At 39.3% G+C, this 22803-nt stretch overlaps 1 protein-coding gene across 13 annotated transcripts in view; it reads right to left on the reverse strand.

Moving 5' to 3' along the window:
- Positions 1-22803, reverse strand: part of DENND1A (DENN domain containing 1A) — a 379559-nt gene that overhangs the window by 191537 nt on the left and 165219 nt on the right. For all 13 annotated transcript variants that reach the window (XM_038374765.2, XM_043498901.1, XM_038374762.2 and 10 more), the window contains exons 6-8: positions 19673-19742; positions 18388-18468; positions 14732-14785 (exon numbers count right to left, since the gene is read on the reverse strand). In XM_038374765.2, the coding sequence (XP_038230693.1) occupies positions 14732-14785; positions 18388-18468; positions 19673-19742 (205 nt within the window). The remainder of the gene's footprint in view (positions 1-14731; positions 14786-18387; positions 18469-19672; positions 19743-22803) is intronic.

The raw sequence follows: 22803 nt of genomic DNA on the forward strand, positions 1-22803 counted from the left end.
CCTTCTCCACTGCGAAGTCCCACAAGAAGAAACTCTGAAGCAGAGAGGAAGGAGTGCTAGCAGTGCATCACCTGTAGGGGGCCACATCTCGGAGAACTCCAGTTATTGCACAGCATGAGTAACCTCTCCTTCTTCAAGTAACGTCCCTGTAGGTGCTCCACTTCAGGTGACTCAACCAAAGGAGGCGGCTTTGGAGCAGAGTCCAATACTGAAGACAAAACAGTATTCCCAAGGGCAGCATTTGATCTAGAAAAATGAACCATCGCACAGTGCTTGGAAAAGACATGTATGGAAGTCCAAGCTGCAGCGCTGCAGGTCTCCGCAATGGGAACATTTTTGAGTAAAGTCATCAAGGTAGACAGAAATCTTGTGGAATAGACTAATAACCTAAGAGGAAATTGAATATCAGCAGATTTGTAACAAGGAATAATACATCCAGAAATCTACCTGAAGAGGCTCTGAGTGTAAATTGTGGTCTCTTTGGACCTGTCAGCGGTTGACATGAACAATCTTAGAGATTTTCTAAATCACCTGGTTCCATCCAAATAAAAGGTTAACACCTTCTTGACATCTATTGTGAGGAAGGTATCATCTCTGGTCTGATGTGGTTTTGGGAAGAAAACCAAGAAATGAATGACTTGATTGATGTGAAATTCAGACGATATGTTAGATAGAAATTTAGGGTGCAGATGTAATGAAACTTTTTCCTTGAAAAACAATGGAAAAGCAGGGTCTGCCATTAAAGCTCCCATTTCCCTGGCTCTTCAAGAAGTGATGACCACCAAGAAAGCCATTTTCATGGATAGGTGAAGAAGTGAACAGGTGCCCAACAGTTCAAAAGGAGGTTTCATAAGACATTTAACTACAAGGTTTAAATCCTAAATGTGAAAAAAAAGGTTCCTCAACTCCTTAATGAAACTTGCCATGGTGGGATGAGCAAACACTGAAAGTCCCTCAACTGGGGAATGAAAGGCTGTTATAGTTAGGGCCCTACCAAATTCACAGTCCATTTTGGTCTATTTCACTGTCATAGGATTTTAAAAATATCGAATTTCATGATTTCAATTAATTAAATCTTAAATTTCACAGTGTTGTAATTGTAGGGGTCCTGACCCAAAAGGGAGTTGGGGGGGTCACAAAGTTACTGTGGGGGTGGGGAGGGTTGTGCTACCCTTACTTCTGTGCTGCTGCTGGCGGTGGCGCTGTCTTGAGAGCTTGGCAGCTGGCCGAGAGCCCAGCTCTGAAGGCAGACCTCCCACAAGCAGCAGCACAGAAGTAAGGATGGCATGGTATGGTATTGCCACCCTTACTTCTGCGCTGCTGACTGCAGAGCTGAACCCTTGGTCAGCAGCCACCAATCTCTGGCAACTCAGCTCTGAAGGCAGCGCAGAAGTAAGGGTGGCCTCCGAAAATAACGTTGTAACCCTCTGTAACTCACTTTTGGGTCAGAACCCCCAATTTGAGACACAATGGTCTCCCCCATGAAATCTGCATATTATAGGGTAAAAGCACACAAAAGACCAGATTTCATGGTCCGTGACGCATTTTTCATGCCACGAATTAGGTAGTGCCCTCATTATAGCCACCAAGTGAACCCTGATGGAACTCTACGTAATCCTGACTTTTTTGATGCTAGCAGATAGTCACGGATCGTTGAGAGTGAAGAATGCATGGATGAAAGATGTTGATGGTCACACCAGTGGTGAAACCTTTTTCTTTTCTGCAAGTAAGAATTAGATTCATAGATACTAAGGTCACAAGGGACCATTCTGATCATCTAGTCCGACCTCCTGAACAATGCAGGCCACAGAATCTCACCCACCCACTCCTATGAAAAACCTCACCTATGTCTGAGCTATTGAAGTCCTCAAATCGTGGTATAAAGACTTCAAGGAGCAGAGAATCCTCCAGCAAGCGACCCATGCCCCATGCTACAGAGGAAGGCAAAAAACCTCCAGGGCCTCTCCAATCTGCCCTGGAGAAAAATTCCTTCCCGACCCCAAATATGGCAATCAGCTAAACCCTGAGCATATGGGCAAGATTCACCAGCCAGATACTACAGAAAATTCTTTCCTGGGTAACTCAGATCCCATCCATCTAATATCCCATCTCAGGGGATTAGGCCTATTTACCACGAATAGTTAAAGATCAATTAATTACCAGAATCCCATTATCACATCATACCATCTCCTCCATAAACTTATCGAGTAGAATCTTAAAACCAGATAGATCTTTTGCCCCCACTGCTTCCCTTGGAAGCTATTCCAAAACTTCACTCCTCTGATGGTTAGAAACCTTCGTCTAATTTCAAGTCTAAACTTCCTGGTGGCCAGTTTATACCCATTTGTTCTTGTGTCCACATTGGTGCTGAGCTGAAATAATTCCTCTCCCTCTCCGTATTTATCCCTCTGATATATTTATAGAGAGCAACCATATCTCCCCTCAACCTTCTCTTAGTTAGGCTAAACAAGCCAAGCTCCTTAGGTCTCCTTTCATAAGACAAGTTTTCCATTCCTCGGATCATCCTAGTAGCCCTTCTCTGTACCTGCTCCAGTTTGAATTCATCCTTTTTAAACACGGAGACCAGAACTGCACACAGTATTCCAGGTGAGGTCTCACCAGTGCCTTGTATAATGGTACTAAAACCTCCTTATCCCTACTGGAAATACCTCTCCTGATGCATCCCAAAACCGCATTAGCTTTTTTCACAGCTATATCACATTGGCAGCTCATAGACATCCTATGATCAACCAATACTCCAAGGTCCTTCTCCTCTTCCGTTACTTCTAATTGATGCGTCCCCAACTTATAACTAAAATTCTTGTTATTAATCCCTAAATGCATAACCTTACACTTCTCACTATTAAATTTCATCCTATTACTATTACTCCAGTTTATAAGGTCATCCAGATCCTCCTGTATAATATCCCAATCCTTCTCCGAATTGGCAATACCTCCCAGCTTTGTATCATCTGCAAACTTTATTAGCACACTCCCACTTTTTGTGCCAAGGTCAGTAATAAAAAGATTAAATAAGATTGGTCCCAAAACTGATCCCTGAGGAACTACACCGGTAACCTCCCTCGAGCCTGACAGTTCGCCTTTCAGTAGGACCCGTTGTAGTCTCCCCTTTAACCAATTCCTTATCCACCTTTTGATATTCATATTGATCCCCATCTTTTCCAATTTAACTAATAATTCCCCATGTGGCACGGTATCATACGCCTTACTGAAATCTAGGTAGGTTAGATCCACTGCATTTCCTTTATCTAAAATATCTGTTACTTTCTCAAAGAAGGAGATCAGATTGGCTTGGCACGATCTACCTTTTGTAAAACCATGTTGTATTTTGTCCCATTTACCATTGACTTCAATGTTCATAACTAATTTCTCCTTCAAAATTTTTTCCAGGACCTTGCATACTACAGATGTCAAACTAACTAGCCTGAAGTTACCCGGATCACCTTTTTTTCCTTTCTTAAAAATAGGAACTATATTAGCAATTCTCCAGTCATTCGGTACTACTCCTGAGTTTACAGATTCATTAAAAATTCTTGCTAATGGGCTTGCAATTTCAGGTGCCAATTCCTTTAATATTCTTGGATGAAGATTATCTGGGCCCCCCGATTTAGTCCCATTAAGCTGTTTCAGCTTCGCTTCTACCTCAGATATGGTAATATCTACCTCCATATCCTCATTCCCATTTGTCATGCTACCATTATCCCCAAGATCCTCTTTAGCCTTATTAAAGACTGAGGCAAAGTATTTGTTTAGATATTGGGCCATGCCTAGATTATCTTTAACCTCCACTCCATCCTCAGTGTTTAGCAGCCCCACTTCTTCTTTCTTAGTTTTCTTCTTATTTATATGGCTATAGAACCTTTTACTATTGGTTTTAATTCCCTTTGCAAGGTCCAACTCTACTCGACTTTTAGTCTGTCTCACTTTATCCCTACATGTTCTGACCTCAATTAGGTAGCTTTCCTTGCTGATCCCTCCCATCTTCCACTTCCTCTATGCTTTCTGCTTCTTCTTAATCACCTCTTTAAGATGCTTGCTCCAGCTTGGTCTACAACTCCTGCCTATGAATTTTTTCCCCTTTCTTGGGATACAGGCTTCCGATAGCTTCTGCAGCTTTGATTTAAAGTAATCCCAGGCCTCCTCTACCTTTAGATCCATAAATTCTTCAGTCCAATCCACTTCCCTAACTAATTTCCTTAATTTTTGAAAGTCTTTTGAAATCAAAAACTCTAGTTGCAGATTTATTTTTGTTAATCCTTCCGTTCAGTTCGAACTGCATTAGCTCATGATCACTTGAACCAAGATTATCCCCTACAATTAGGCGTGGATGCTTCCATACTATTTAATAATACCTACTGAACAGGAAGTCTCTGTTCCAAAGAACCATCAAGTAACCAAGCCCAATTCCCAGGATGGGATGGACAGTTCAATCGGCATCTTGAGAGAGAAGACTGGGATTGGACAGAAAACTCATTCCCAGACAAATGGCAAGGTAAATCAGATAATGATACCAGGCCTGTCTGGGCCACACTGGAACTATTAATATAATCTTGGCTTTGTCCTACATGATCCTGTTTACCACCTTCAATATTAGGAGAGTGGATGGAAATGTATAGAGAAGATTCCTTGTCTATGGAATCAGGAAAGCGTCTTCCCAAGAGTAAGGGCCAAACCCTCTCTCAAGCAAAATTGTTTGCACTTCCTGCTAATAATGATGGCAAAGAGATCCACTTTTGGAAATCTCTAAGTCAGAAAAACATGATTGAGAGTTAGAGAGTCCAACTCCCATTCATAATCATGGGAGAAGTGTCTGCTGAGATTGTTAGCTATGGCATTTTGTAGCCTGGAACGTAAGCCGCTGAAGTGAGGGTGTGACTGGCTATACACCAGTTCAATAGCTTTATTGCTTCAGTATAAAGGGCACCCCTGTGGATCTATTGATGTAGAAAATACAGACTATATTGTTCTGTCATGTCAAGAGGTTTTTGATCCTTTTCATAAGGTGTAACTTAGCACAGTGCTGTTCACCCCAGTCATTCACTGCTTAAACAACTAGAGAATAAGAAGGATGGGAAAATAAAAATTCAGAGTCCTTGGCTGGGACATAATATTTTTTATCGGAATGTTTGCAAGTTGGTGGTATTGTTGCCAGGGTCTGCCAGATGGTCTTAGCAGGGTCCAACAGAGCCATGTTGATTGGCAAGGCAACATGAGCAGAATGAGTGTCCATTGCAGAATATACAGGGGCTTATGATGAGACTCTCTGACCACCTCTAATGGGATCTGTAAAGAGACTTCAGTATGTTTCATTATGTCTTAGAACTGTATGATATCATCAGCCAGAGAAGGTGAAGGAGCATAACTGTCTCATCTAGAGAAGATGAGGAGATATTTGTTTGTGGAGTAGCCTCCTTATCTGCTCTGGCCTCCTGCTGTTCAAAGGATTCCGACATCTGACGTAATGGAGGGCGTATAAATAGGTGAGGAGAATATCTCCTTCTTGGTCTGCACATGAAAAAGTGTAGGAGCCTGAGAAAATTGCTATCTATATGCAACCCAAGAATTCCTATATGCAACCCAAGAAGGCCACTGAGAAAGTCCATAAGGCATGGGAGGCATCCCATCCAATGCTGCTTGAACCAGTGCAGAGGGGCATGAGTTCATCCCAGAAGTGGCTCCCCTCTTTCACCAAAAGTGGCAGGAGGAAAGTCCCTTAGATGGTGAATAGGGGAATCCTGCACTGATATTTGGGAGTCAAAAGAGAAATCCTCCTTGTCTAAAGGAGGAGCTCTATTCATCTCAAAGGGTGCTGGAGAACCAAACAGTACCAGGAAATAGTTCAGTCTTGGTGACCATGTCACTCTCAGTACCAACAGACATTCAGACTCTGGCTCATCTGAAACAAGGAAATCTTTGGAGTATCTGAATTCCTGTGGCACCGTGTGGGGTTGAATTTGTTCAGGGAAAGGTTCCACAGTCAGTACCAAGGACATAGACTGCTCTGGTCTTGTCTGACGGAAGTATACAGTACCAACAAAGATGGCTGGGGAGGAACAAAGACAGTATGAGAAGCATGGCATCTCTCCCATTCCGAGGACATGTTGGTGGCCAGCTTATATATAGAAGATACCGAAAGAGTTGTAGGTACTGCCCTTTTAGAAGTAGAATGCTTAGACTCCTTCGCTATAGTGCCCTCCTCCTGTGGTATGGAGGAGGGTTTCGGTACTAAGGCATTTGATGCCTTTCATCTTAGATGAGCTCAGAGTCCCAGGTGCAAGGTTCATACCAACGGAGCCTGGAGCCTCAGCAGTATCCAGTGCAGGACACAAGTCTCCAATGTGGACTTACTTTGAGGGGACTGAGGCTTTCCTGAAGTGGACTCTTTAAGAGGAGAATGAGTCCTCCAAGGCTCTCTCCTGAACAGATCTGGGAGAACATGCAGATGTCAACAGGACATTATGATCACTCAGATGCCAACGTCCAGCCAGAATCTCCTGGCCTCAATCTGAGGCCGGATAGAGAGAATGCTCCGTCATTAAGAGTCTACGTTTTATCTCCTAGTTCTGCTTTTGAATGCTGAACAGACAGAACACTTCTGAGGAATGTGTGTTTCTTCCAAGCAGCGGATACACCAGGAATGCCCCTCACTGAGTGGGACAGCTTCCTAGCAAGCGAGGCAACATTTGAAACCCAGAGATCCTTGCCTACCTTGGGACAATGGGGATCACAAAAGAAAAGAGCATCACTAGGAGGGAAGGGATTACAAAACAAACCCCTGCTACAATCAAAACAAATTATAGAATTAATTTAAGTATAAGGAAAAGAAAAAAAAATTAGACGAAGGCATAACCTTTGTATAGCGAAGCAGGCACACTAGTGCTCCATCTCAGGTGAGGTGGTTGAGAAGAAACTGAGGGCCATTCACCTGCACAGCTCCATAGATCCTCAGTATGGGGCACGAGGATGTGTAGGGTGCATTTCTGGGCACTACCACCAAAATTTTTCAATCAAAGGCACATGGGGCACAAGTGCACAGAAGTGGAGCACCCATAAGGACACTACTCAAAGAATAATAGATCAGCTAGGGGCAGAGCTATTGATACTGGCAGCTAAGGCAAGATCCAGGCAGATACAGAGCTGAATTCCTGTGAATGCTTCCTGCAGGAACACCAGCACAGCTCTTCTCAATGCTGCTGCTCAGGTTAAAGAGTGACCATGCAAAATAATTGTAACTTACGCAATTTTGAGAAAGAAACAAGCTACATCATGCAGCTATTTACTCAACTCCCTCTCCTCCCTATCCTAGAGGGCCATGCTCCCGTGCAGCAGACATTCTCTTCTGGGCAGCTCTACCAGTATTCCCTCCACACACTGCAGTGGGGAGAAGCACATGCTACTCTTTTACTAGAGTAGTGAAATGGCTCATGAATGACAGTGAGTAAAATATTAGTCACCCTTACTTGCACCTTACTCTGCAAGCCATCCCAACTGAAATTAAAGGAGTACTAACTCATGAACTAAGGTGCTTCTCAGTCTGAGCAAGGCTGGAAGAAACAGGCTCTTAATTTGCAGAGAAGGTTTAAACTCAATGCAAACTGCATTTAAAAGAAATTTTAGAATAGGAAGCTTCACCTGATTCAGGGCACATCAGAAAAGACCAAATTAATGGATTTGACTCAAAATAAATTTCTTGTGGATGTACTATACGTTGCTGAAAGGTAAGTATGCATATTTATAGAAACAGCACATGGGATAAAGCAAAATTAAGACAAATCATTTGTTCAAGTGGGATCTTAATCATCATAGAATAAAGCAGAACACAAAGCAGAAATCAAATAGCATGTAGAAGCTTAAAGAAGCTCAGAAAGCCCATTAGCACTTTTGACAGATCCAAAGATAACTCTAAAACCACCAATACTTGGCCTGAGGACTCTGCCAAGAAGCTTCATACTGTGCAAAAATATGTTCCACAGCTTGCCATCCAAATACAAAGAAAGAGCTGGAGACAAAAATTATGCCTGATTTTTGGAAGATTTTTGTGGTGATTTTTTAAAAATAAAATATTCAAAAATAAACTCACTTTTGTTAGTAAGGAACAAAAAGGTATAAAGACATCATTCAGGTCTCATTAGACCCCTTGTTATGGAAAACCTATGGCCACATACAGGTATATTTTTGAAAAACAACACACTTTGCCAAAACCTCATTAAACTGTCATGTACTTTTTCTGTATTTCTCGGCCCATCTGTGCTGATTAGCAAGATATTTGTGTCTAAACAGAAGCTGTCTCCTTTAAAGTTCTGCTTTCGCCACACACCCATCTCTCTGTGATGCCAAAACACAGCGAGTGACGACACAGTTATTTCCAAATGGTATGAATCAAGATGTTACAAATATTAGGGGGCCTATTCCTCCCTCAAGGAGCGTGCAAATTCCACTGACGTTAGCAGAGTCGGGCATAGCAAAAGGAGTGTAGAATCCCTGATTTCTGCCTGAACTGAATCAACTACACAGAAAGTGAAAGCTTAAAAGATTAACAAAAATCTATCAGCAGAGGCAAACACAGGAAGAGAACTTGACAATTTAATGGGGAAAAGCTGTCAAGGTTTTGTAAAGTTTGCCTAAGCATGACAGTGGATTTTTGAGACATTTATATATCTACATGCGGAGAGTTTTATATAGTTTTATTTTTCCTCTCTAAAGATCTGCAAATTTCTGAAAGTGGAGAAAACACCTATAGAACATGCACAGAGGATCCATGGCACGATACTGAGGCTGGGCAATGCATGTGCAGTGATTTGCACATTTATTTATAAAAAAATGTCATCTTTAAAGAGAAAATTGAGAAGTTCAAAATAGGTGGCTACACCTCTTAAGCACCTAAGCTGAAAATGAGTAGGAACCAAACTGCCTGAAAACAGAGAGGTCCCAATGTACTAGTTGTTATGTATTTGATTTCTCACCATTTAAAACTCTCCTTCGACATTAAAGCTGAGATTTCTCAAAGAATTTAAGGGAATCAGGTACCCAAATCCCATTAAAAATCAATGAGATTTGGAAGCCTAACAACTCCTTCATGCTACTTTCACAGTCCCACCTTAAATTCATTCAACAATTACTCTTTTTTATTGTTAATAGGTATGTGCACTTTTTATTGATTTTATTCAGGCCAAAAGATCTCACTCCTGCTTCCTCCTCCTTCACCATCATCCCAAAGAGAACTTCTCAACAGGATTACAATTGAGCGTACCCCCTTCTGTGAAATGGAACAACAACTGGGGTCACAAATGTAATATTAAGTGCACCATAACTTCTATGTATGCTAAACTGCTATTAAAAATGTATATGCATCACTGAAAAATAAATTCTTTCAAACTATCATAGCTAGTCACTCATCTTTAGGTCTAAACTTCATTTAATAGTCTTTTGTAAATTTCCCTTTTGGAATAGGCCAGCTTTATTTAGAAGCACATTTTCTTCCAAGTGTCACACATTTAAAAGTTGTTCTTCAAAGATCTATCAGTTGCTTATCATGTTATGTAATCCATAATATATTTTATAATGCCAGGATGTAGCTTTTGGAGGGCAGAAAAGAAGAAAGAGGTGAGTATTCTGTTACAAATGGTCTAACTATAGGAATATAAAATTACTAGTTTGAAAAAAGTTATGGAACTCAAGAATTTAAATCAGATACATATATTTTAATAAGTGAGATATCATGCAGTTTGAGGTTGTGATGTAAAATGCAAAGAATATATATCACAGCACATCAGAAAGAAACTTCCATCATCTCTAAAACAGCTAAATTACCTGACAAATCTGAAATACAATGGATACCGTGTCTAAAACACTACTTGGTAATGTATTTCCTGCTATGAACCCCATTTGTTTATTTCTGAAAGTCAGAATGCATTCATAAATCTTTCATATATCCTAAGAAATCTTTTGAAATAGTGAAATCTCAGGTGTTATATATAACTGTCCACACTAAATGCTTTTGTGGATCATTAACCATTCTGGTCTGACACGAAGCCAGATAATTACAACATGTTTGTTAATGTTCCAAATGGAGTTCCGTGTGATTCTCCATTAATCATTACACACACAACTTCAAAATCTAGCACTACTAAAGATTTGTTAATAGAGGCTTAAAAATGTAATTATGGCCATGATATGTGGCATTATTAAAAATGCAGGTCAATTGTTTAAAATCTATAAAGATTTATGTTCATTTAATGCCTTTATATTATTGTCTATATAAACCACAATCCTACATGAAAGTTACCTTGACAGACAGATAAAACCCGAGTGAGCAATTACACAATGATATTCATTAGCAAAGAAAAGCACTGCTTTTATTAAGTAGAAACCGGAAAAGTAGATGAGAATCGACTTTAACAACAAACCTTAGACTAAGGGTTTCATTTTCAAAATTTGCTTTTATTCTTTTCTTACACTGAGACCTAGATTGATGAATTTGCATAAAAATTTATTGGACTAAGTTTATCACATCAGTTGTTGTTTCCATTTTATTCCCATGCCAGCAAGTTAAAGAAGTATGGGCTGGATGAATGGACTATAAGGGGGATAGAAAGCTGGCTAGATCGTCGGGCTCAAAGGGTAGTGATCAATGGCTCCATGTCTAGTTGGCAGCTAGTATCAAGCAGAGTGCCCTTGGGGTCAGTCCTGGGGCCGTTTTTGTTCAATATCTTCATTAATGATCTGGAGGATGGTGTGGATTGCACCCTCAGCAAGTTTGCAAAATGACACTAAACTGGGAGGAGTGCTAGATACGCTGGAGGGTAGAGATAGGATACAGAGGGCCCTAAACAAATTAGAGGATTGAACCAAAAGAAATCTGATGAGGTTCAACAAAGACAAGTGCTGAGTCCTGCACTTAGGATGGAAGAATCCCATGCACAGACTAGGGACCGAATGGCTAGGCAGCAGTTCTGCAGAAAAGGACGTAGGGGTTACAGTGAACGAGAAGCTGGATATGAGTCAACAGTGTGCCCTTGTTGCTAAGAAGGCTAATGGCATTTTGGGCTGTATAAGTAGTGGCATTGCCAACAGATTGAGGGACATGATCGTTCCCCTCTATCTGACATTGGTGAGGCCTCATCTGGAGTACTGTGTCCAGTTTTGGGCCCCACCCTACACGAAGGATGTGAAAACATTAGAAAGCGTCCAGCGGAGGGCAACAAAAATGATTTGGGGACGGGAATACAACTTATGAGGAGAGTCTGAGGGAACTGGGATTGTTTCGTCTGCGGAAGAGAAGAATGAGGGGGGATTTGATAGCTGCTTTCAACTACCTGAAAGGGGTTCCAAAGAGGATGGATCCAGACTGTTCTCAGTGGTACCAGATGACAGAACGAGAAGTAATGGTTTCAAGTTGCAGTGGGGGAAGTTTAGGATGGATATTAGGAAAAATTTTTTTACTAGGAGGGTGGTGAAGCACTGGAATGCGTTACCTAGGGAGGTGGTGGAAGCTCCTTCCTTTGAGGTTTTTAAGATCAGGCTTGACAAAGCCCTGGCTGGGATGATTTAGTTGGGGATCAGTCCTGCTTTGAGCAGGGGGTTGGACTAGATGACCTCCTGAGGTCCCTTCCAACCCTGATATTCTATGATTCTGTGATCACATCAGTTGTTGTTTCCATTTTATTCCCATGTGTGTCCTCTGCATTCCCTATCAGAACGCTGAGGATCCCTCCATTAAAGCCCCCATCATCCACATTGATACCCACATTGCTGGGACCACATTATTCCCTTTGAGGCCTAACACCACCACCCAATGATCCAAAGGGGATGCTTTTTAGCATCACAAGGCAATCCCCCTCTCCTGCAGACTGAACATTAAGCTTTCAAAGTGTTTCCAAGTACTTCTGGTCCAAGGTCTTTTCTTTTAAAAAAGCCTTGATTCACAAGCATTCGTCATGTCTCCTGTACAGATATTTTGGGAAGTTGGCTCATGCCTTAGAACTCAAGCCAACATCACTTGCAGATGTAACAGACTGAAGGTAAATAAAACTATACATTCCGAAATCAGTCCTGTGTGGTATATCCTGTATCCTATTTTAATCTCTGCTGGTGATTCATTATTTGATCACTCCCAACTCAATCTCTTTGTGACTCAACATACCCATCTGTAAAATGGGAATAATACTTCCCAACCTCCTTGGTGGCCTCCTTGTAAAATCTTTAAGATCATCAGATGAAAGAAGACAAATTAGCATTAAAATATTATCACCACCACCACTTGGGAAAAGATACCATACTCATTCAAACCAGACTGACTGTTGATTTAGCTTCAGGAGGAAAGTCCTGTATTACTTCTAATGTATCAAAGTTCTATGAAAACCAATGCCATAAAAAATAAATAAAGCATGTGTATTAAATTTAATGGTAATGTAAAGATCTACAGACAAGCGGGTAACTATGTATATTTGCAATGGGAAAAACAAAGGACAAACATCTGCTGCACAAACTCACCAAGCAACACACTAATAAATAAATTAGAAGGTCTGGCTGGATTCTTTATTTTTATAACAGAAATTTTTTTTTTTTTTTTTGGTGCAGCATCTGACCTCAGATGGTTTTGTCCTTTATCTAGCAGCAAGATTTTGAGATGTCAGGCAGGCAGATTTGGAAAAGGCCCACAACAAGGCGGTCTAAAGAGTGGTCAAGGCCAGCAAACGTCAGCTAGGTCCTCTCTGTGTTTGACACTTGCAGACCTCTACCCTGATGACACATCTGAGGTATGGTGAAATCTGTACAAGACATTGTACTCACTGGGCTGAAGTGCATCTCTGAAGAAACCACTCCAAAAACCCAGAAACTGAGTAAAGTTCTGCTCAACCTTCATTAGAAAGCTATGTGGTACGCAATGGATCTTTATTGGTCCCTTTGTGATCATTTAAGACAGTCCCATGGTCTGCTTAAAAGGTCCCTACCATGCTCCTCCATCCCAATTTGTCTACGTGGCAATCATCCTTAATAATCTGCATCTGGATACTAGACCAAACTCTTGATTTGTTGCCTGCCACTGTTTAGGTATAGCAGAGAGGAAGCATTCTGTCTTCACAAAAGAGAAAGTTAGCCTTAAAGCCTCCTACCAGTGTATCCACCAAGCTGCAGAGAAGTCCAGAAAACTGGAAATTATTGCCCCAGCGCTTAGCCAGAATTCAGACACCAAATTGTGAAGACACTAAGAACACACCAGTAGGGCAGGATAGAAAATGTGAAAGAAAATACCAAAGGTGATATCTTGAAAAGTCCAAGGAGGTTTTATACAAAACAACTGCACTTCACCTCTTCATAAGCCCTAGCAATTTTGGCATTTTAAATATTTAAAAACTTCAGAAAACATTAAGAACAGCTTCAATATAGTATATTTTTCCAATCTTTCTGATAAGCTTAATTTTAAAACAGAAACTATATCTCACAAAAATGCACAGTCAGTCAGTTACTCAAGTTATACTTTTGTTCTGCTTACTGAGTCTGAAGTATCATTGATGGCAGCAGCACAACTATGGAAACTGGGTATATTAACTGTAGTTGGGAAACCAGCAGAGGGAGCACAAAACTTTAATTTGGGGGCAAGTGGGTTGGAAGTGACAAAAGCCAGGGCTATTTTATTATTGGCTCACGGTGAAATTGTAAATTTTCTTAAAAAAATAAAAGATCTTTAGGATTTATAAGACAGGAATGTACACAATTTTAACGCATCTCAAAAACTAAAGTTTTTGACAACATACCTTTCTAGTTTGCCTGTTTAGGTAAAAGTGAAATAGATAAAACTTCTCATCTGCCTCACTCATGCATGCATATGCAAAGCTGCACACACTCATACCTCCTCTATCCCAAAATGGTCTGCCAGGGTGTCACTTTGAAAAATACTTCACAGATCTGTACTTGATAACAATTCAGTTTTAAATAGATTATTATAGTATCTAATATTGGCAAATGGCACTAAGAAGGCTGAGCCTCCTTAATCGACAGACATTAGCAAAAATACTGTTTTTAGTCAGTCAGTTTTGGGTGGGCTGAAACTGTAAGTGTTTCTCTTAAATAATAACTTTTTATCAAAGATATTTTCATTCATGCAAACTAAGTTTGCCTTGCAAACCAATCAGAAAGCAGCAAGCTTTATCAATAGTGGTAAGAAACAGCCACTAAGATACCTATTGCAGAATAAGCCATTTTCCTGATGAGCTATTTTATTTTAAATATCCTTATTTTTGGGAACACTAATTATTGTCTGCATCTCTAAAAATAAACATCTTGATTTTTGCATTTATATCAAGAGACCATTATTCTGCCACAACTTCCCATTCACTTGATATTTTTTCTTAATTAAATAGACAATTTAATCTCATCATTTGGCACTGTAAATCATTTGCTCTAGAGATAATACTGGAGAGAAGTTTTATGGGGTTAATTTACAGTAATTATGGAAAAACCTAATTTATTGTGTCACTGGTTAATCCTGCAGAAGCAATTTAGCAGCAGACATCCTGTAACACAATTTGATACAGCAATATTTAATGTTTGAGAAGATAAACAGTGCAAGAGTTTCAATATCTAGTACGAGTTCAAAAAATATCATGTAACAGGAACTACTAGCTCTAAGTGAGGATAGTTTTTTTGTCTTGCTGTTCTTGAAATTAAAAGGAAAAACTGTAAAATGTATAACCTCTATGCTACTCACATTTTCAGGGATACTAGGAAGCTCCGTGATGTCAGGCACATTAAAATAAGAATGCTGGAAAGAAAAAAACAAAATTACTTTTGCATAGTTAAAAGAAATACAAAATATTGCTTGGAATCAGTAATGTGTTTAGACCATAACTGCAAAAGGAAACTAATATATAACAACATTTTATATCAATTACCAATGAGATCATTTTGCCATTGATTTCAAAATTTAGATTTTTTTCTCAAGGTTAAAAAAACACTATCAAATATTGAGTTACAAAGTATCAAATATCTTTAAAAGGATAAATTACATGTAATTCTTGTACTTCAGATGTATTAATACACACAGCCTCACTCTATTTATGACCTATGTCAGAAGAACTCCAAAGCTTTCTGTAATTCAGACCATCTTTCCTCAGCCCACTACAAGTTCCATGTCTGAGTACAGAACATACAACAGCCAGCTCCTTTTTGGCCTAAGGTAGTACAATATTAATATGTTCACTGTTTTGGCAACAAAAGAGATGGAGTTGTATCTAAAAAGGGCTCCTACTTTCAGAGAATGAAACTGACTGGTAATTCACCCTTTGTGTTAAACTAGGGAACTCTCATAATTACCCTCCCCAATCGCTGTAGGAAATACAAAGAGTTCTGATGCAATAACAATGGTTGTTCTTGATCTCCTTGACATATCTCCTTTTATATATTATAGGATTCTCCAGTGGTACCTTAAGAGTGTTCCTGATGACTGCTCGAGAATGATTGAAGCACTGCAAAATTATATCACCTGGCAGAATAAATGCGAGTTCCTCTAGGGAAATATATACTGTGAAATTAAAAAAGCACCACCATTTAAGAAAGCAAACAGAACTTTTGGGAATAGGATTTTCGTCTAACTTAAGGTATATAATTTATTAATTATTCTCCTGCTTATTGTCTCTTGAATCCCATGGCTAATAGAAACACAGAGCAGCCCTGCGCAATGCACGTTTGCATTGCTATGTAGTTTGGAAAGTTCACAGTAGATGGTGTCAAAAATCTGCACCAAAAATGCTCCAACCTGCCAAGTATCCCCTTTAGATGCCCTGATCTACCACACCAGACAGACAAACTACCAAGTTTGCATATGGCAAATTTTGTCCATAGCAGATGCTGTTGCTTCAAGTCCAGCTGGTCATGGTTAAGACATGCATAATGAGCAGATAAACATCCATTCATTGGTTATATCAAAAACTAGCCCAAAAATAAATACAGAGCTAGAGAGTTGCAGTGCTAAAAAGATTACTATATGGGAGAAGAACCCATTATAAACATATAATGCCATCACCACATTCGTAAACATACAATACAGAAAAGCCCTGACTGTAAAGATTCAGCAAGTTTCAGTGACTGTATGTGACTGATACAATAACTGATTGTACAGACTATGAGCAATAAAATTAATTAACAGTATTATCTAACTACAGAACTTGGCCACTGCAAAGAAACATCAATGGGACTTTTAAAATGTTTTTTTAAAAACATGTTCAATGATTAAATGATTGTGTGGCACAAAGAAACAAAGCTGAACAAATTATCTCTTTCAGGTGCAATAAATGGTTCCACTACGGTTCGGAGGATGGCAACAAATGGGAATCCATTCTCTATTATCAAAATGTTTGAAATCAACCAACAGAAGTAAGAGGAGGCTGGAATAAGTACAAAAAGTAAGGAGGAGGTTTGTATGTTACATCAATTGCTAATGTTGCCATATACTTTGCTGGATCAAGGCCCATATATTTTTCATTCATGGCTTTCAAATACCAAAACTTGCATTTTGATATCCTGTTTTATGGTCAGTTTACTTAATCCATGGCATGTTAAAGAAGATAATGCTGTTTAAGTAATTTAACTGGAAAGCTATTTTGCGTACACCTTTTTATTTTTAGCTATTTGAAAAACTGTCTAATTTTTATGTTGGTTTCCTAGTTTCATGATGCTTCACACCACTACAATTTGTGAATTGCTTAATGGAGAAATTTACTTGCTTTTCATTCCAGGAAACTATTTTTGTTTTATTATTTGCTATTTTGATAATGCAAGACATTTCTGATGTTCTTATTTTGGGAAGTGACAGTAGTTAGACACACTCAGTATTTTTGTTTGTGGGTTAATATTTTGTATATTTTATATTATTTTGAATTTTATAATTTGTTATAACACTGGCATTTTATTTTGTGTTAAAGTTTTTGGAGGCTGTTGTGCTCTTGTAATGTTTCCACAAGTCACACAATTCTATTGTATACAGTGGTTTATCATACATTCCATACTTCATGAACAATTTATCGGCTGAAATATCTAGTAGCTGAAACAGCTACACTGACTACAGATAAAACAGGTATGCAATGCAGACTTTAGCTTCCCAATGTGTCACTATTTTAATTTGAATTGAAAAGGAACAGAGGAAATGGAATATGGAGACTACACAATTAATAGGAAAAAAACTCCACAAGCTCTTACAGATCCATCAACTTGTAAACAGCTAAACTAAAATGCTTAAATAGCCCAAAACTAAAGTAGTCCCTAAGCTGTCCTTTGATATTCTTTCCTGCTCCAGTGCTCATGAAATGTTTGAGGCAAGGGGAGACCAACAGCATTCCTTGAAACCACTGGTATGAAACAACTGAAATATCCCAACAGATCATCCTGTCTCTGAGACAGCTTGTCCTCTAGGTCAGGCTGTTCATACAATAGCTTTCCCTGATAGGACTAGGTCATCTCAGCTGCCAGCTGGTGACCTAGCTAGGCCAAACAACTGCTACCTGTCGACTGACATTACAGGGTGGAGTGATGAGAGTAAGCTGTTTGTAGCCAGCAGTTAGTTTTAAAAGGAGGAGGAAAAGGGAAATGAAAGAGGGAGAAAGATAAGCAGAGCTGTAGCTGCACATCAGCAGCTCTAAATGTGAATTCTAAAAGCCAAAGCAGCACACAAAGCAACATGTTGTTGAGTATTTTTCACTGGCTCTTTCGGGTTTAGCAATTGCTGCCCAAAACACAAGGTTGATCCGCAAACATCAACTAGAAGAAAACAAAGAGAAATCTTTCCCTTAAAGCCCCACCAACCCAACCGTAAGTTCTTCCACTACTTTTTCACTGAGACTGTTGCAGAATATAACAACCTCAATGCAAGTGTGAGGAGGAATAACTATTTTTCTGGTGGGAAGGAAGGAAAAACCACCAAAATCACATCCACCAAAAGTGTTAGTGCTTAGAGTGTTGCTCTGCCAGGCAGGGGACTCTGAGTTTGCTTCCCAGTCTTGTTCCTAATGCAGGTCAGCAGGGGCTGGGAGTGCTGCAGAGATAGGATCATGAACCCCAATAAGATGAGTGTTGTGTTGCTCAGCAGTGACCCCTCAAGCTGATAAGGAGCAATGCTCACAAGTGTCCATACAGAATCCCACCTAGTCCTCTACAGATCAAAGGATGGGGACTCTTTTCAGGATTAACACTAGGGAAATGGAGAGGCTCTTCAGGGCTTTAACAGGAAAGGGGGCGTGCACAGCTCCCTGTCCCTGAGGAAAAACAATATAATCTGCTACAAGACTCAAAAAGAAGAAAGCGCTGTTTTGATGTTTTTCTCTTATAATGAAAATGTGTCTCCTTAGTTTGCTGCTATTTTTCCTCACTTACCACACTGAGATGAACAGATGTTCCTGGGTCAGGGATGGGAAGTTTATGAAGTGTTTCTAGGAGTTCATTCCTCTGACTGTCCTGAAATAAAAAGGTACCTGCTTAATAAAGGAACACTAAACAATAAATTGTCATCTCATGCCAGGCACTGAGATGTAAGTAAATGGGTGCTCTGAGGCTAGATCACCTACAAATGTAAGGAACAGATGCCAAGAGGATTTATACGGCAGACTCAAAGGAAACAACACTATTTTCTATGCAAATATCCTGGCGATATAAAATGCTGCTTTTAAAAACAAAATACATCTTCCCACGTGTAAGTTTCTACATTCTGAAATCTTTCAAGAAATCTATGAGGGCACCATCCTATGCATTACTATGACTTCATCCCAGGGAGGGTCAGCTTCCATGGCAACTATTTCATAACAGAAACTATTTGCTTTCAGCTGAAGACATCATTATAAAAAGGCAAGCGCTCCTTCTAATTTGTACAAGTGTGATAAAATGCAAAATACGACTATTATTGGAGAAATAGTAAGGGAATCAAGGCAGTAAAATATGACAACCAGTCAGATGATAACAGTACTGCAGTAGCCTATCTTATCTGAAACATACATGATACATACGTCTAAAGTTTTCTACAATATGCACCATCTCCATGCACCACCAACTTTCATTTATAGTCCTAGAACTGACCCTTAATATTTTCAGTTCATATTTTGAATGAAATATCAAAGAGCATACTTGAATTCCATACCACCACCCCACTTTTAAATGTAAAAGTCTATGTCTTCTACATTGGTAAGACAGATGGGATGAACAACAGGAAAAAGGCCTTTTGCCTCAGCAGACCTGGTTTCAAATCTGTATGGGGTCACCACATAAATAGGTTTAGAGAAGACATCTGTCCAACACTCATGGAAGCACAGTCTGTCTGTCTTCCAGGAGGCCCAATACCAGAACTGCAAGGATGCTATGGCCATTATTAAGGTACATTAACAGAATTCTGGAGGAACTTTCATGGTACTTGCCTAACTAAAGTGTACCTGGCTCTCTCCAATGACTCTTTCTTGGATACCAAAATTAACCTAAAACGTTTTTGCATTTCTCAAAGCCCTTTTCATGAGAGTAGCTAAGTAGATCATAAATTCTATTCTATAGGACTGTATAGTACAGATTGACAATTCAACTGGCTATTCTCTTATGTGAGTATTGCCTATATGGTTAGTTTTCACTCTATCTAGTACATTTAATGTTTGGAAAATGAGAGAGCTCAGAAAAGTACCTGTCCTTTTGCTGTATAATCTGCCAAGATGTTGAGCAGCTTATAAAAGACTTCAAACCATGGGAGATAACTAAAAAACAAAAAGGAAAAAGCACAACTGTAAGTTACTTGAAAGTATCATCATGTAATTCTAAATTGGTAAGTTTTGCTATACACAGTAGATGCATCGTTAACAAAAGCCACACCATCTGAGCTGACACTTTGATAAATGGCAGGAAGGTGTGCTAGTACTCTCTCCTATAGTGGGTGTGATCAGGAGGGTGGGCCATTGCAGTGCAGCATGCATCGGCCACTGGTCCCCTCGCTTTGATTGCAGAGCTTCCAATAATCACTCCTGGAGCTTCTGGCCACAGCATGGCACCACCATGAAAAGCAGCAATGTGTGAAAGTAGGTCTAAGAATCCGAGAAATCAATGCTAGAAATTCATAGCAAAGGCCACCATTTCCAAACTCATTTCACTGTACATGCAACAAATGGATGATCATACAGAAGTCATAACTGTCTATGCAGTCATTGGTAACATTCTGGAATCGTTTATAAGTGCACGTATTGTTGGACACTTTTTTAATTATACAAAGTTTTCCCATACTGCATGCTTAATTACTGACCTTAAATGCAGCTGTTGGGGCCATAAAAAGGGTAGGAAAAGGTGGCTGTTCTGTAATTGGATCCTGCCCCCCCCTTTTTTAATTACCATAACATTATTTGCATATTCTTTAAAAAAATATTTCTTTTTAAAATGGATCACCAGAATGATGGGTATACTTTCTTACCCAGCATCTATAAAATTCCATTTATTCAAGCTGTAGTTAGACCAAGTATACTTCTTACCCTGAATGCAAATTTGCCTCATTTATACTATATTAGTTCTTTACAATAATCAGTAACGAAGAGTCAACTTTCAAAGGCATGAACATGCTGAAAATTATGTATCTGCTTTTTCACACTGTATGGCTATTTAGTACTGCTATGCCTTCTAGGGATGTTTCCACTGCACATAAACAAGGACAGACAGCTAAGACACTATTCTGTGCTGTAGGAAGCTTTGCTTGGATTTTGTACCATTCTTGCATGGCACGGATCTTTGATTATTTTTTAAATCTCTGCAAGGAATTTCCCCTAAACTATAGTGAACAGACAGGCTAGGAGTACAAAGCATAAAGTGATTTCTCTGTTAATCAGATGCCTTGTGAAGCAAATAAAATATATTTTTGATATAGTTGGACAAAATTTACAGCCTTTACACAATATGACTACATCCTGCCAATTGTAAAGAAATCAGGGCCCCTATGGTTACTAACTGTACAGCTTGTAGTAATAAATGAAGTGAGAAGCAATATACGTGACAGATAAAGTGAACAGCACTCCATCATTAACATTTGTTTTGAAGCCAGCAAATGCTACTGTAAAATTTAAGTAGCTTATCAAAATATACTGATAAGCAACTTAGCTTTTCACGTTATATGACAGTACTATCACTTATGTTAATATGTTTCAAATGACTCTGGGAACCACATATTGACTATTGCACAGACAGAGAATTACCACTTTAAACAACGTTTAGTTTGGCATCACAATGTAAACATTCAAGAGGGATTAGACAGATAAGTTTCTCTCTTCCCATTTAGTTAAATAAACCTCAGCCGAGTTAAAAGCCATTATAATAGTAACAAGAAATCCTTTAAGAGTAAGACTCCTGCACAGAGATTAACAAGAACTTGGTAAACAAACCCATACAGCATCACAAAATATTTTTCAAAAGAAGGGTTTAAGGTTGCTTTTTTTTTTTTTAAGCTAACAATATGAAAAAGAAAACCTACTTCAAGGAAGACGTACTGAATTAGACTTAAGCAGGCAGGGCTCCTTAGCTGAAAATGTCATTTACAAAATCAAAATTATAATATTTTGAAAGTTTTATTTTTGTTTTAAACTAGATTTCTGTCAATAGCTTTAAGTAGTAAATGAGAGAGATTTCAATTTCTAAATTTTGATTGGGTTGCATCCTCACACAATGCTCGATTAATATAATCTAACCAATCTCCTCAGAATGAGACATTTAATGGTTTAATAATGGTTTGCTACAAGGTAGCCCTTTAGAAATCATTTGGTATTCAAGTTTTGAGTCCTTTTGGTACAGAGTTTGGGACTGGCTGTGACAGCATAGTTTCCATGCACCTTTTTGCACTGACTGATGCTTATCTAGTGATGGCAGTGTTGAGGTTTTGAAACCAAACTCGGGTTGTATGCTTCTTCAAAGAGCCACTGTTTTCCCCCGTTGGGAGGCCAGAGTTCACAGCTGAACCTTATCTTGCTACAGAGCCAACAGAGTTTCCTGTATTGCTTCATTAAGCCAAACATGCCAACTCTATAGGTTTTATTCAGTTGCCTGCAAGGACATTGGATCCAAATTCCACTTTAACTCTGTCAGTCAGCAGCTAGTAAATAGTTTCTGTATACAAAAAAGTGCAGATAAATGTTTATATTTACACATTGCTAAAATGTCTGAACTGACGGTCATTCTGCACAGAGTTCGGGGTGAGGGGAGGCGTACTGCCATTTCTATTACACTTGCTCACTCCCTATTTTTCTTTACTGCTCATTCATCTCTCTTATTGGACATGGTTATAATCCTGGCTTGTCACTTTCTACTCCTATTTTGTCCTGTCTCTTTCAAGTAATATTCACAGCTCAGTATAACCGATCTAGTTCAGTATTTTATGGTTTTAAACAACGTTACAGTTTGAAAATTAGCATCTCCAATTTGGGTGGTGATGAAACGCATTCATGTTTCATACTACCAAGCTGGCAACAACACAAGAATGTCGGGCACCCATGGCTACTAGGGAGATATATAAGAATCTTGCAGGGCGGGGGGTGGGGGGGTGAGTAGAAGAATGATACAAAAATATCTAGAAATCAGAAACGTTGCTGTTTCAAACAGGAGATTTATTAGCAAACAGAATTACAGACAACACAGAATGACTTTATCAAACCAACACATCTATAAAAGGTCTAGATGTTTAGACTACCGTTTTCTATAAGGTACAGTATTAAGCATATAAGAGAATGCCTTTGGGGATCTATGCTCTGTTTGCTAAGCTGTCACGGACTGACTCCTTGCTTTCTTACC

The sequence above is a fragment of the Dermochelys coriacea genome, chromosome 16 (assembly GCF_009764565.3).
Source record: "Dermochelys coriacea isolate rDerCor1 chromosome 16, rDerCor1.pri.v4, whole genome shotgun sequence".
NCBI lineage: Eukaryota > Metazoa > Chordata > Testudines > Dermochelyidae > Dermochelys > Dermochelys coriacea.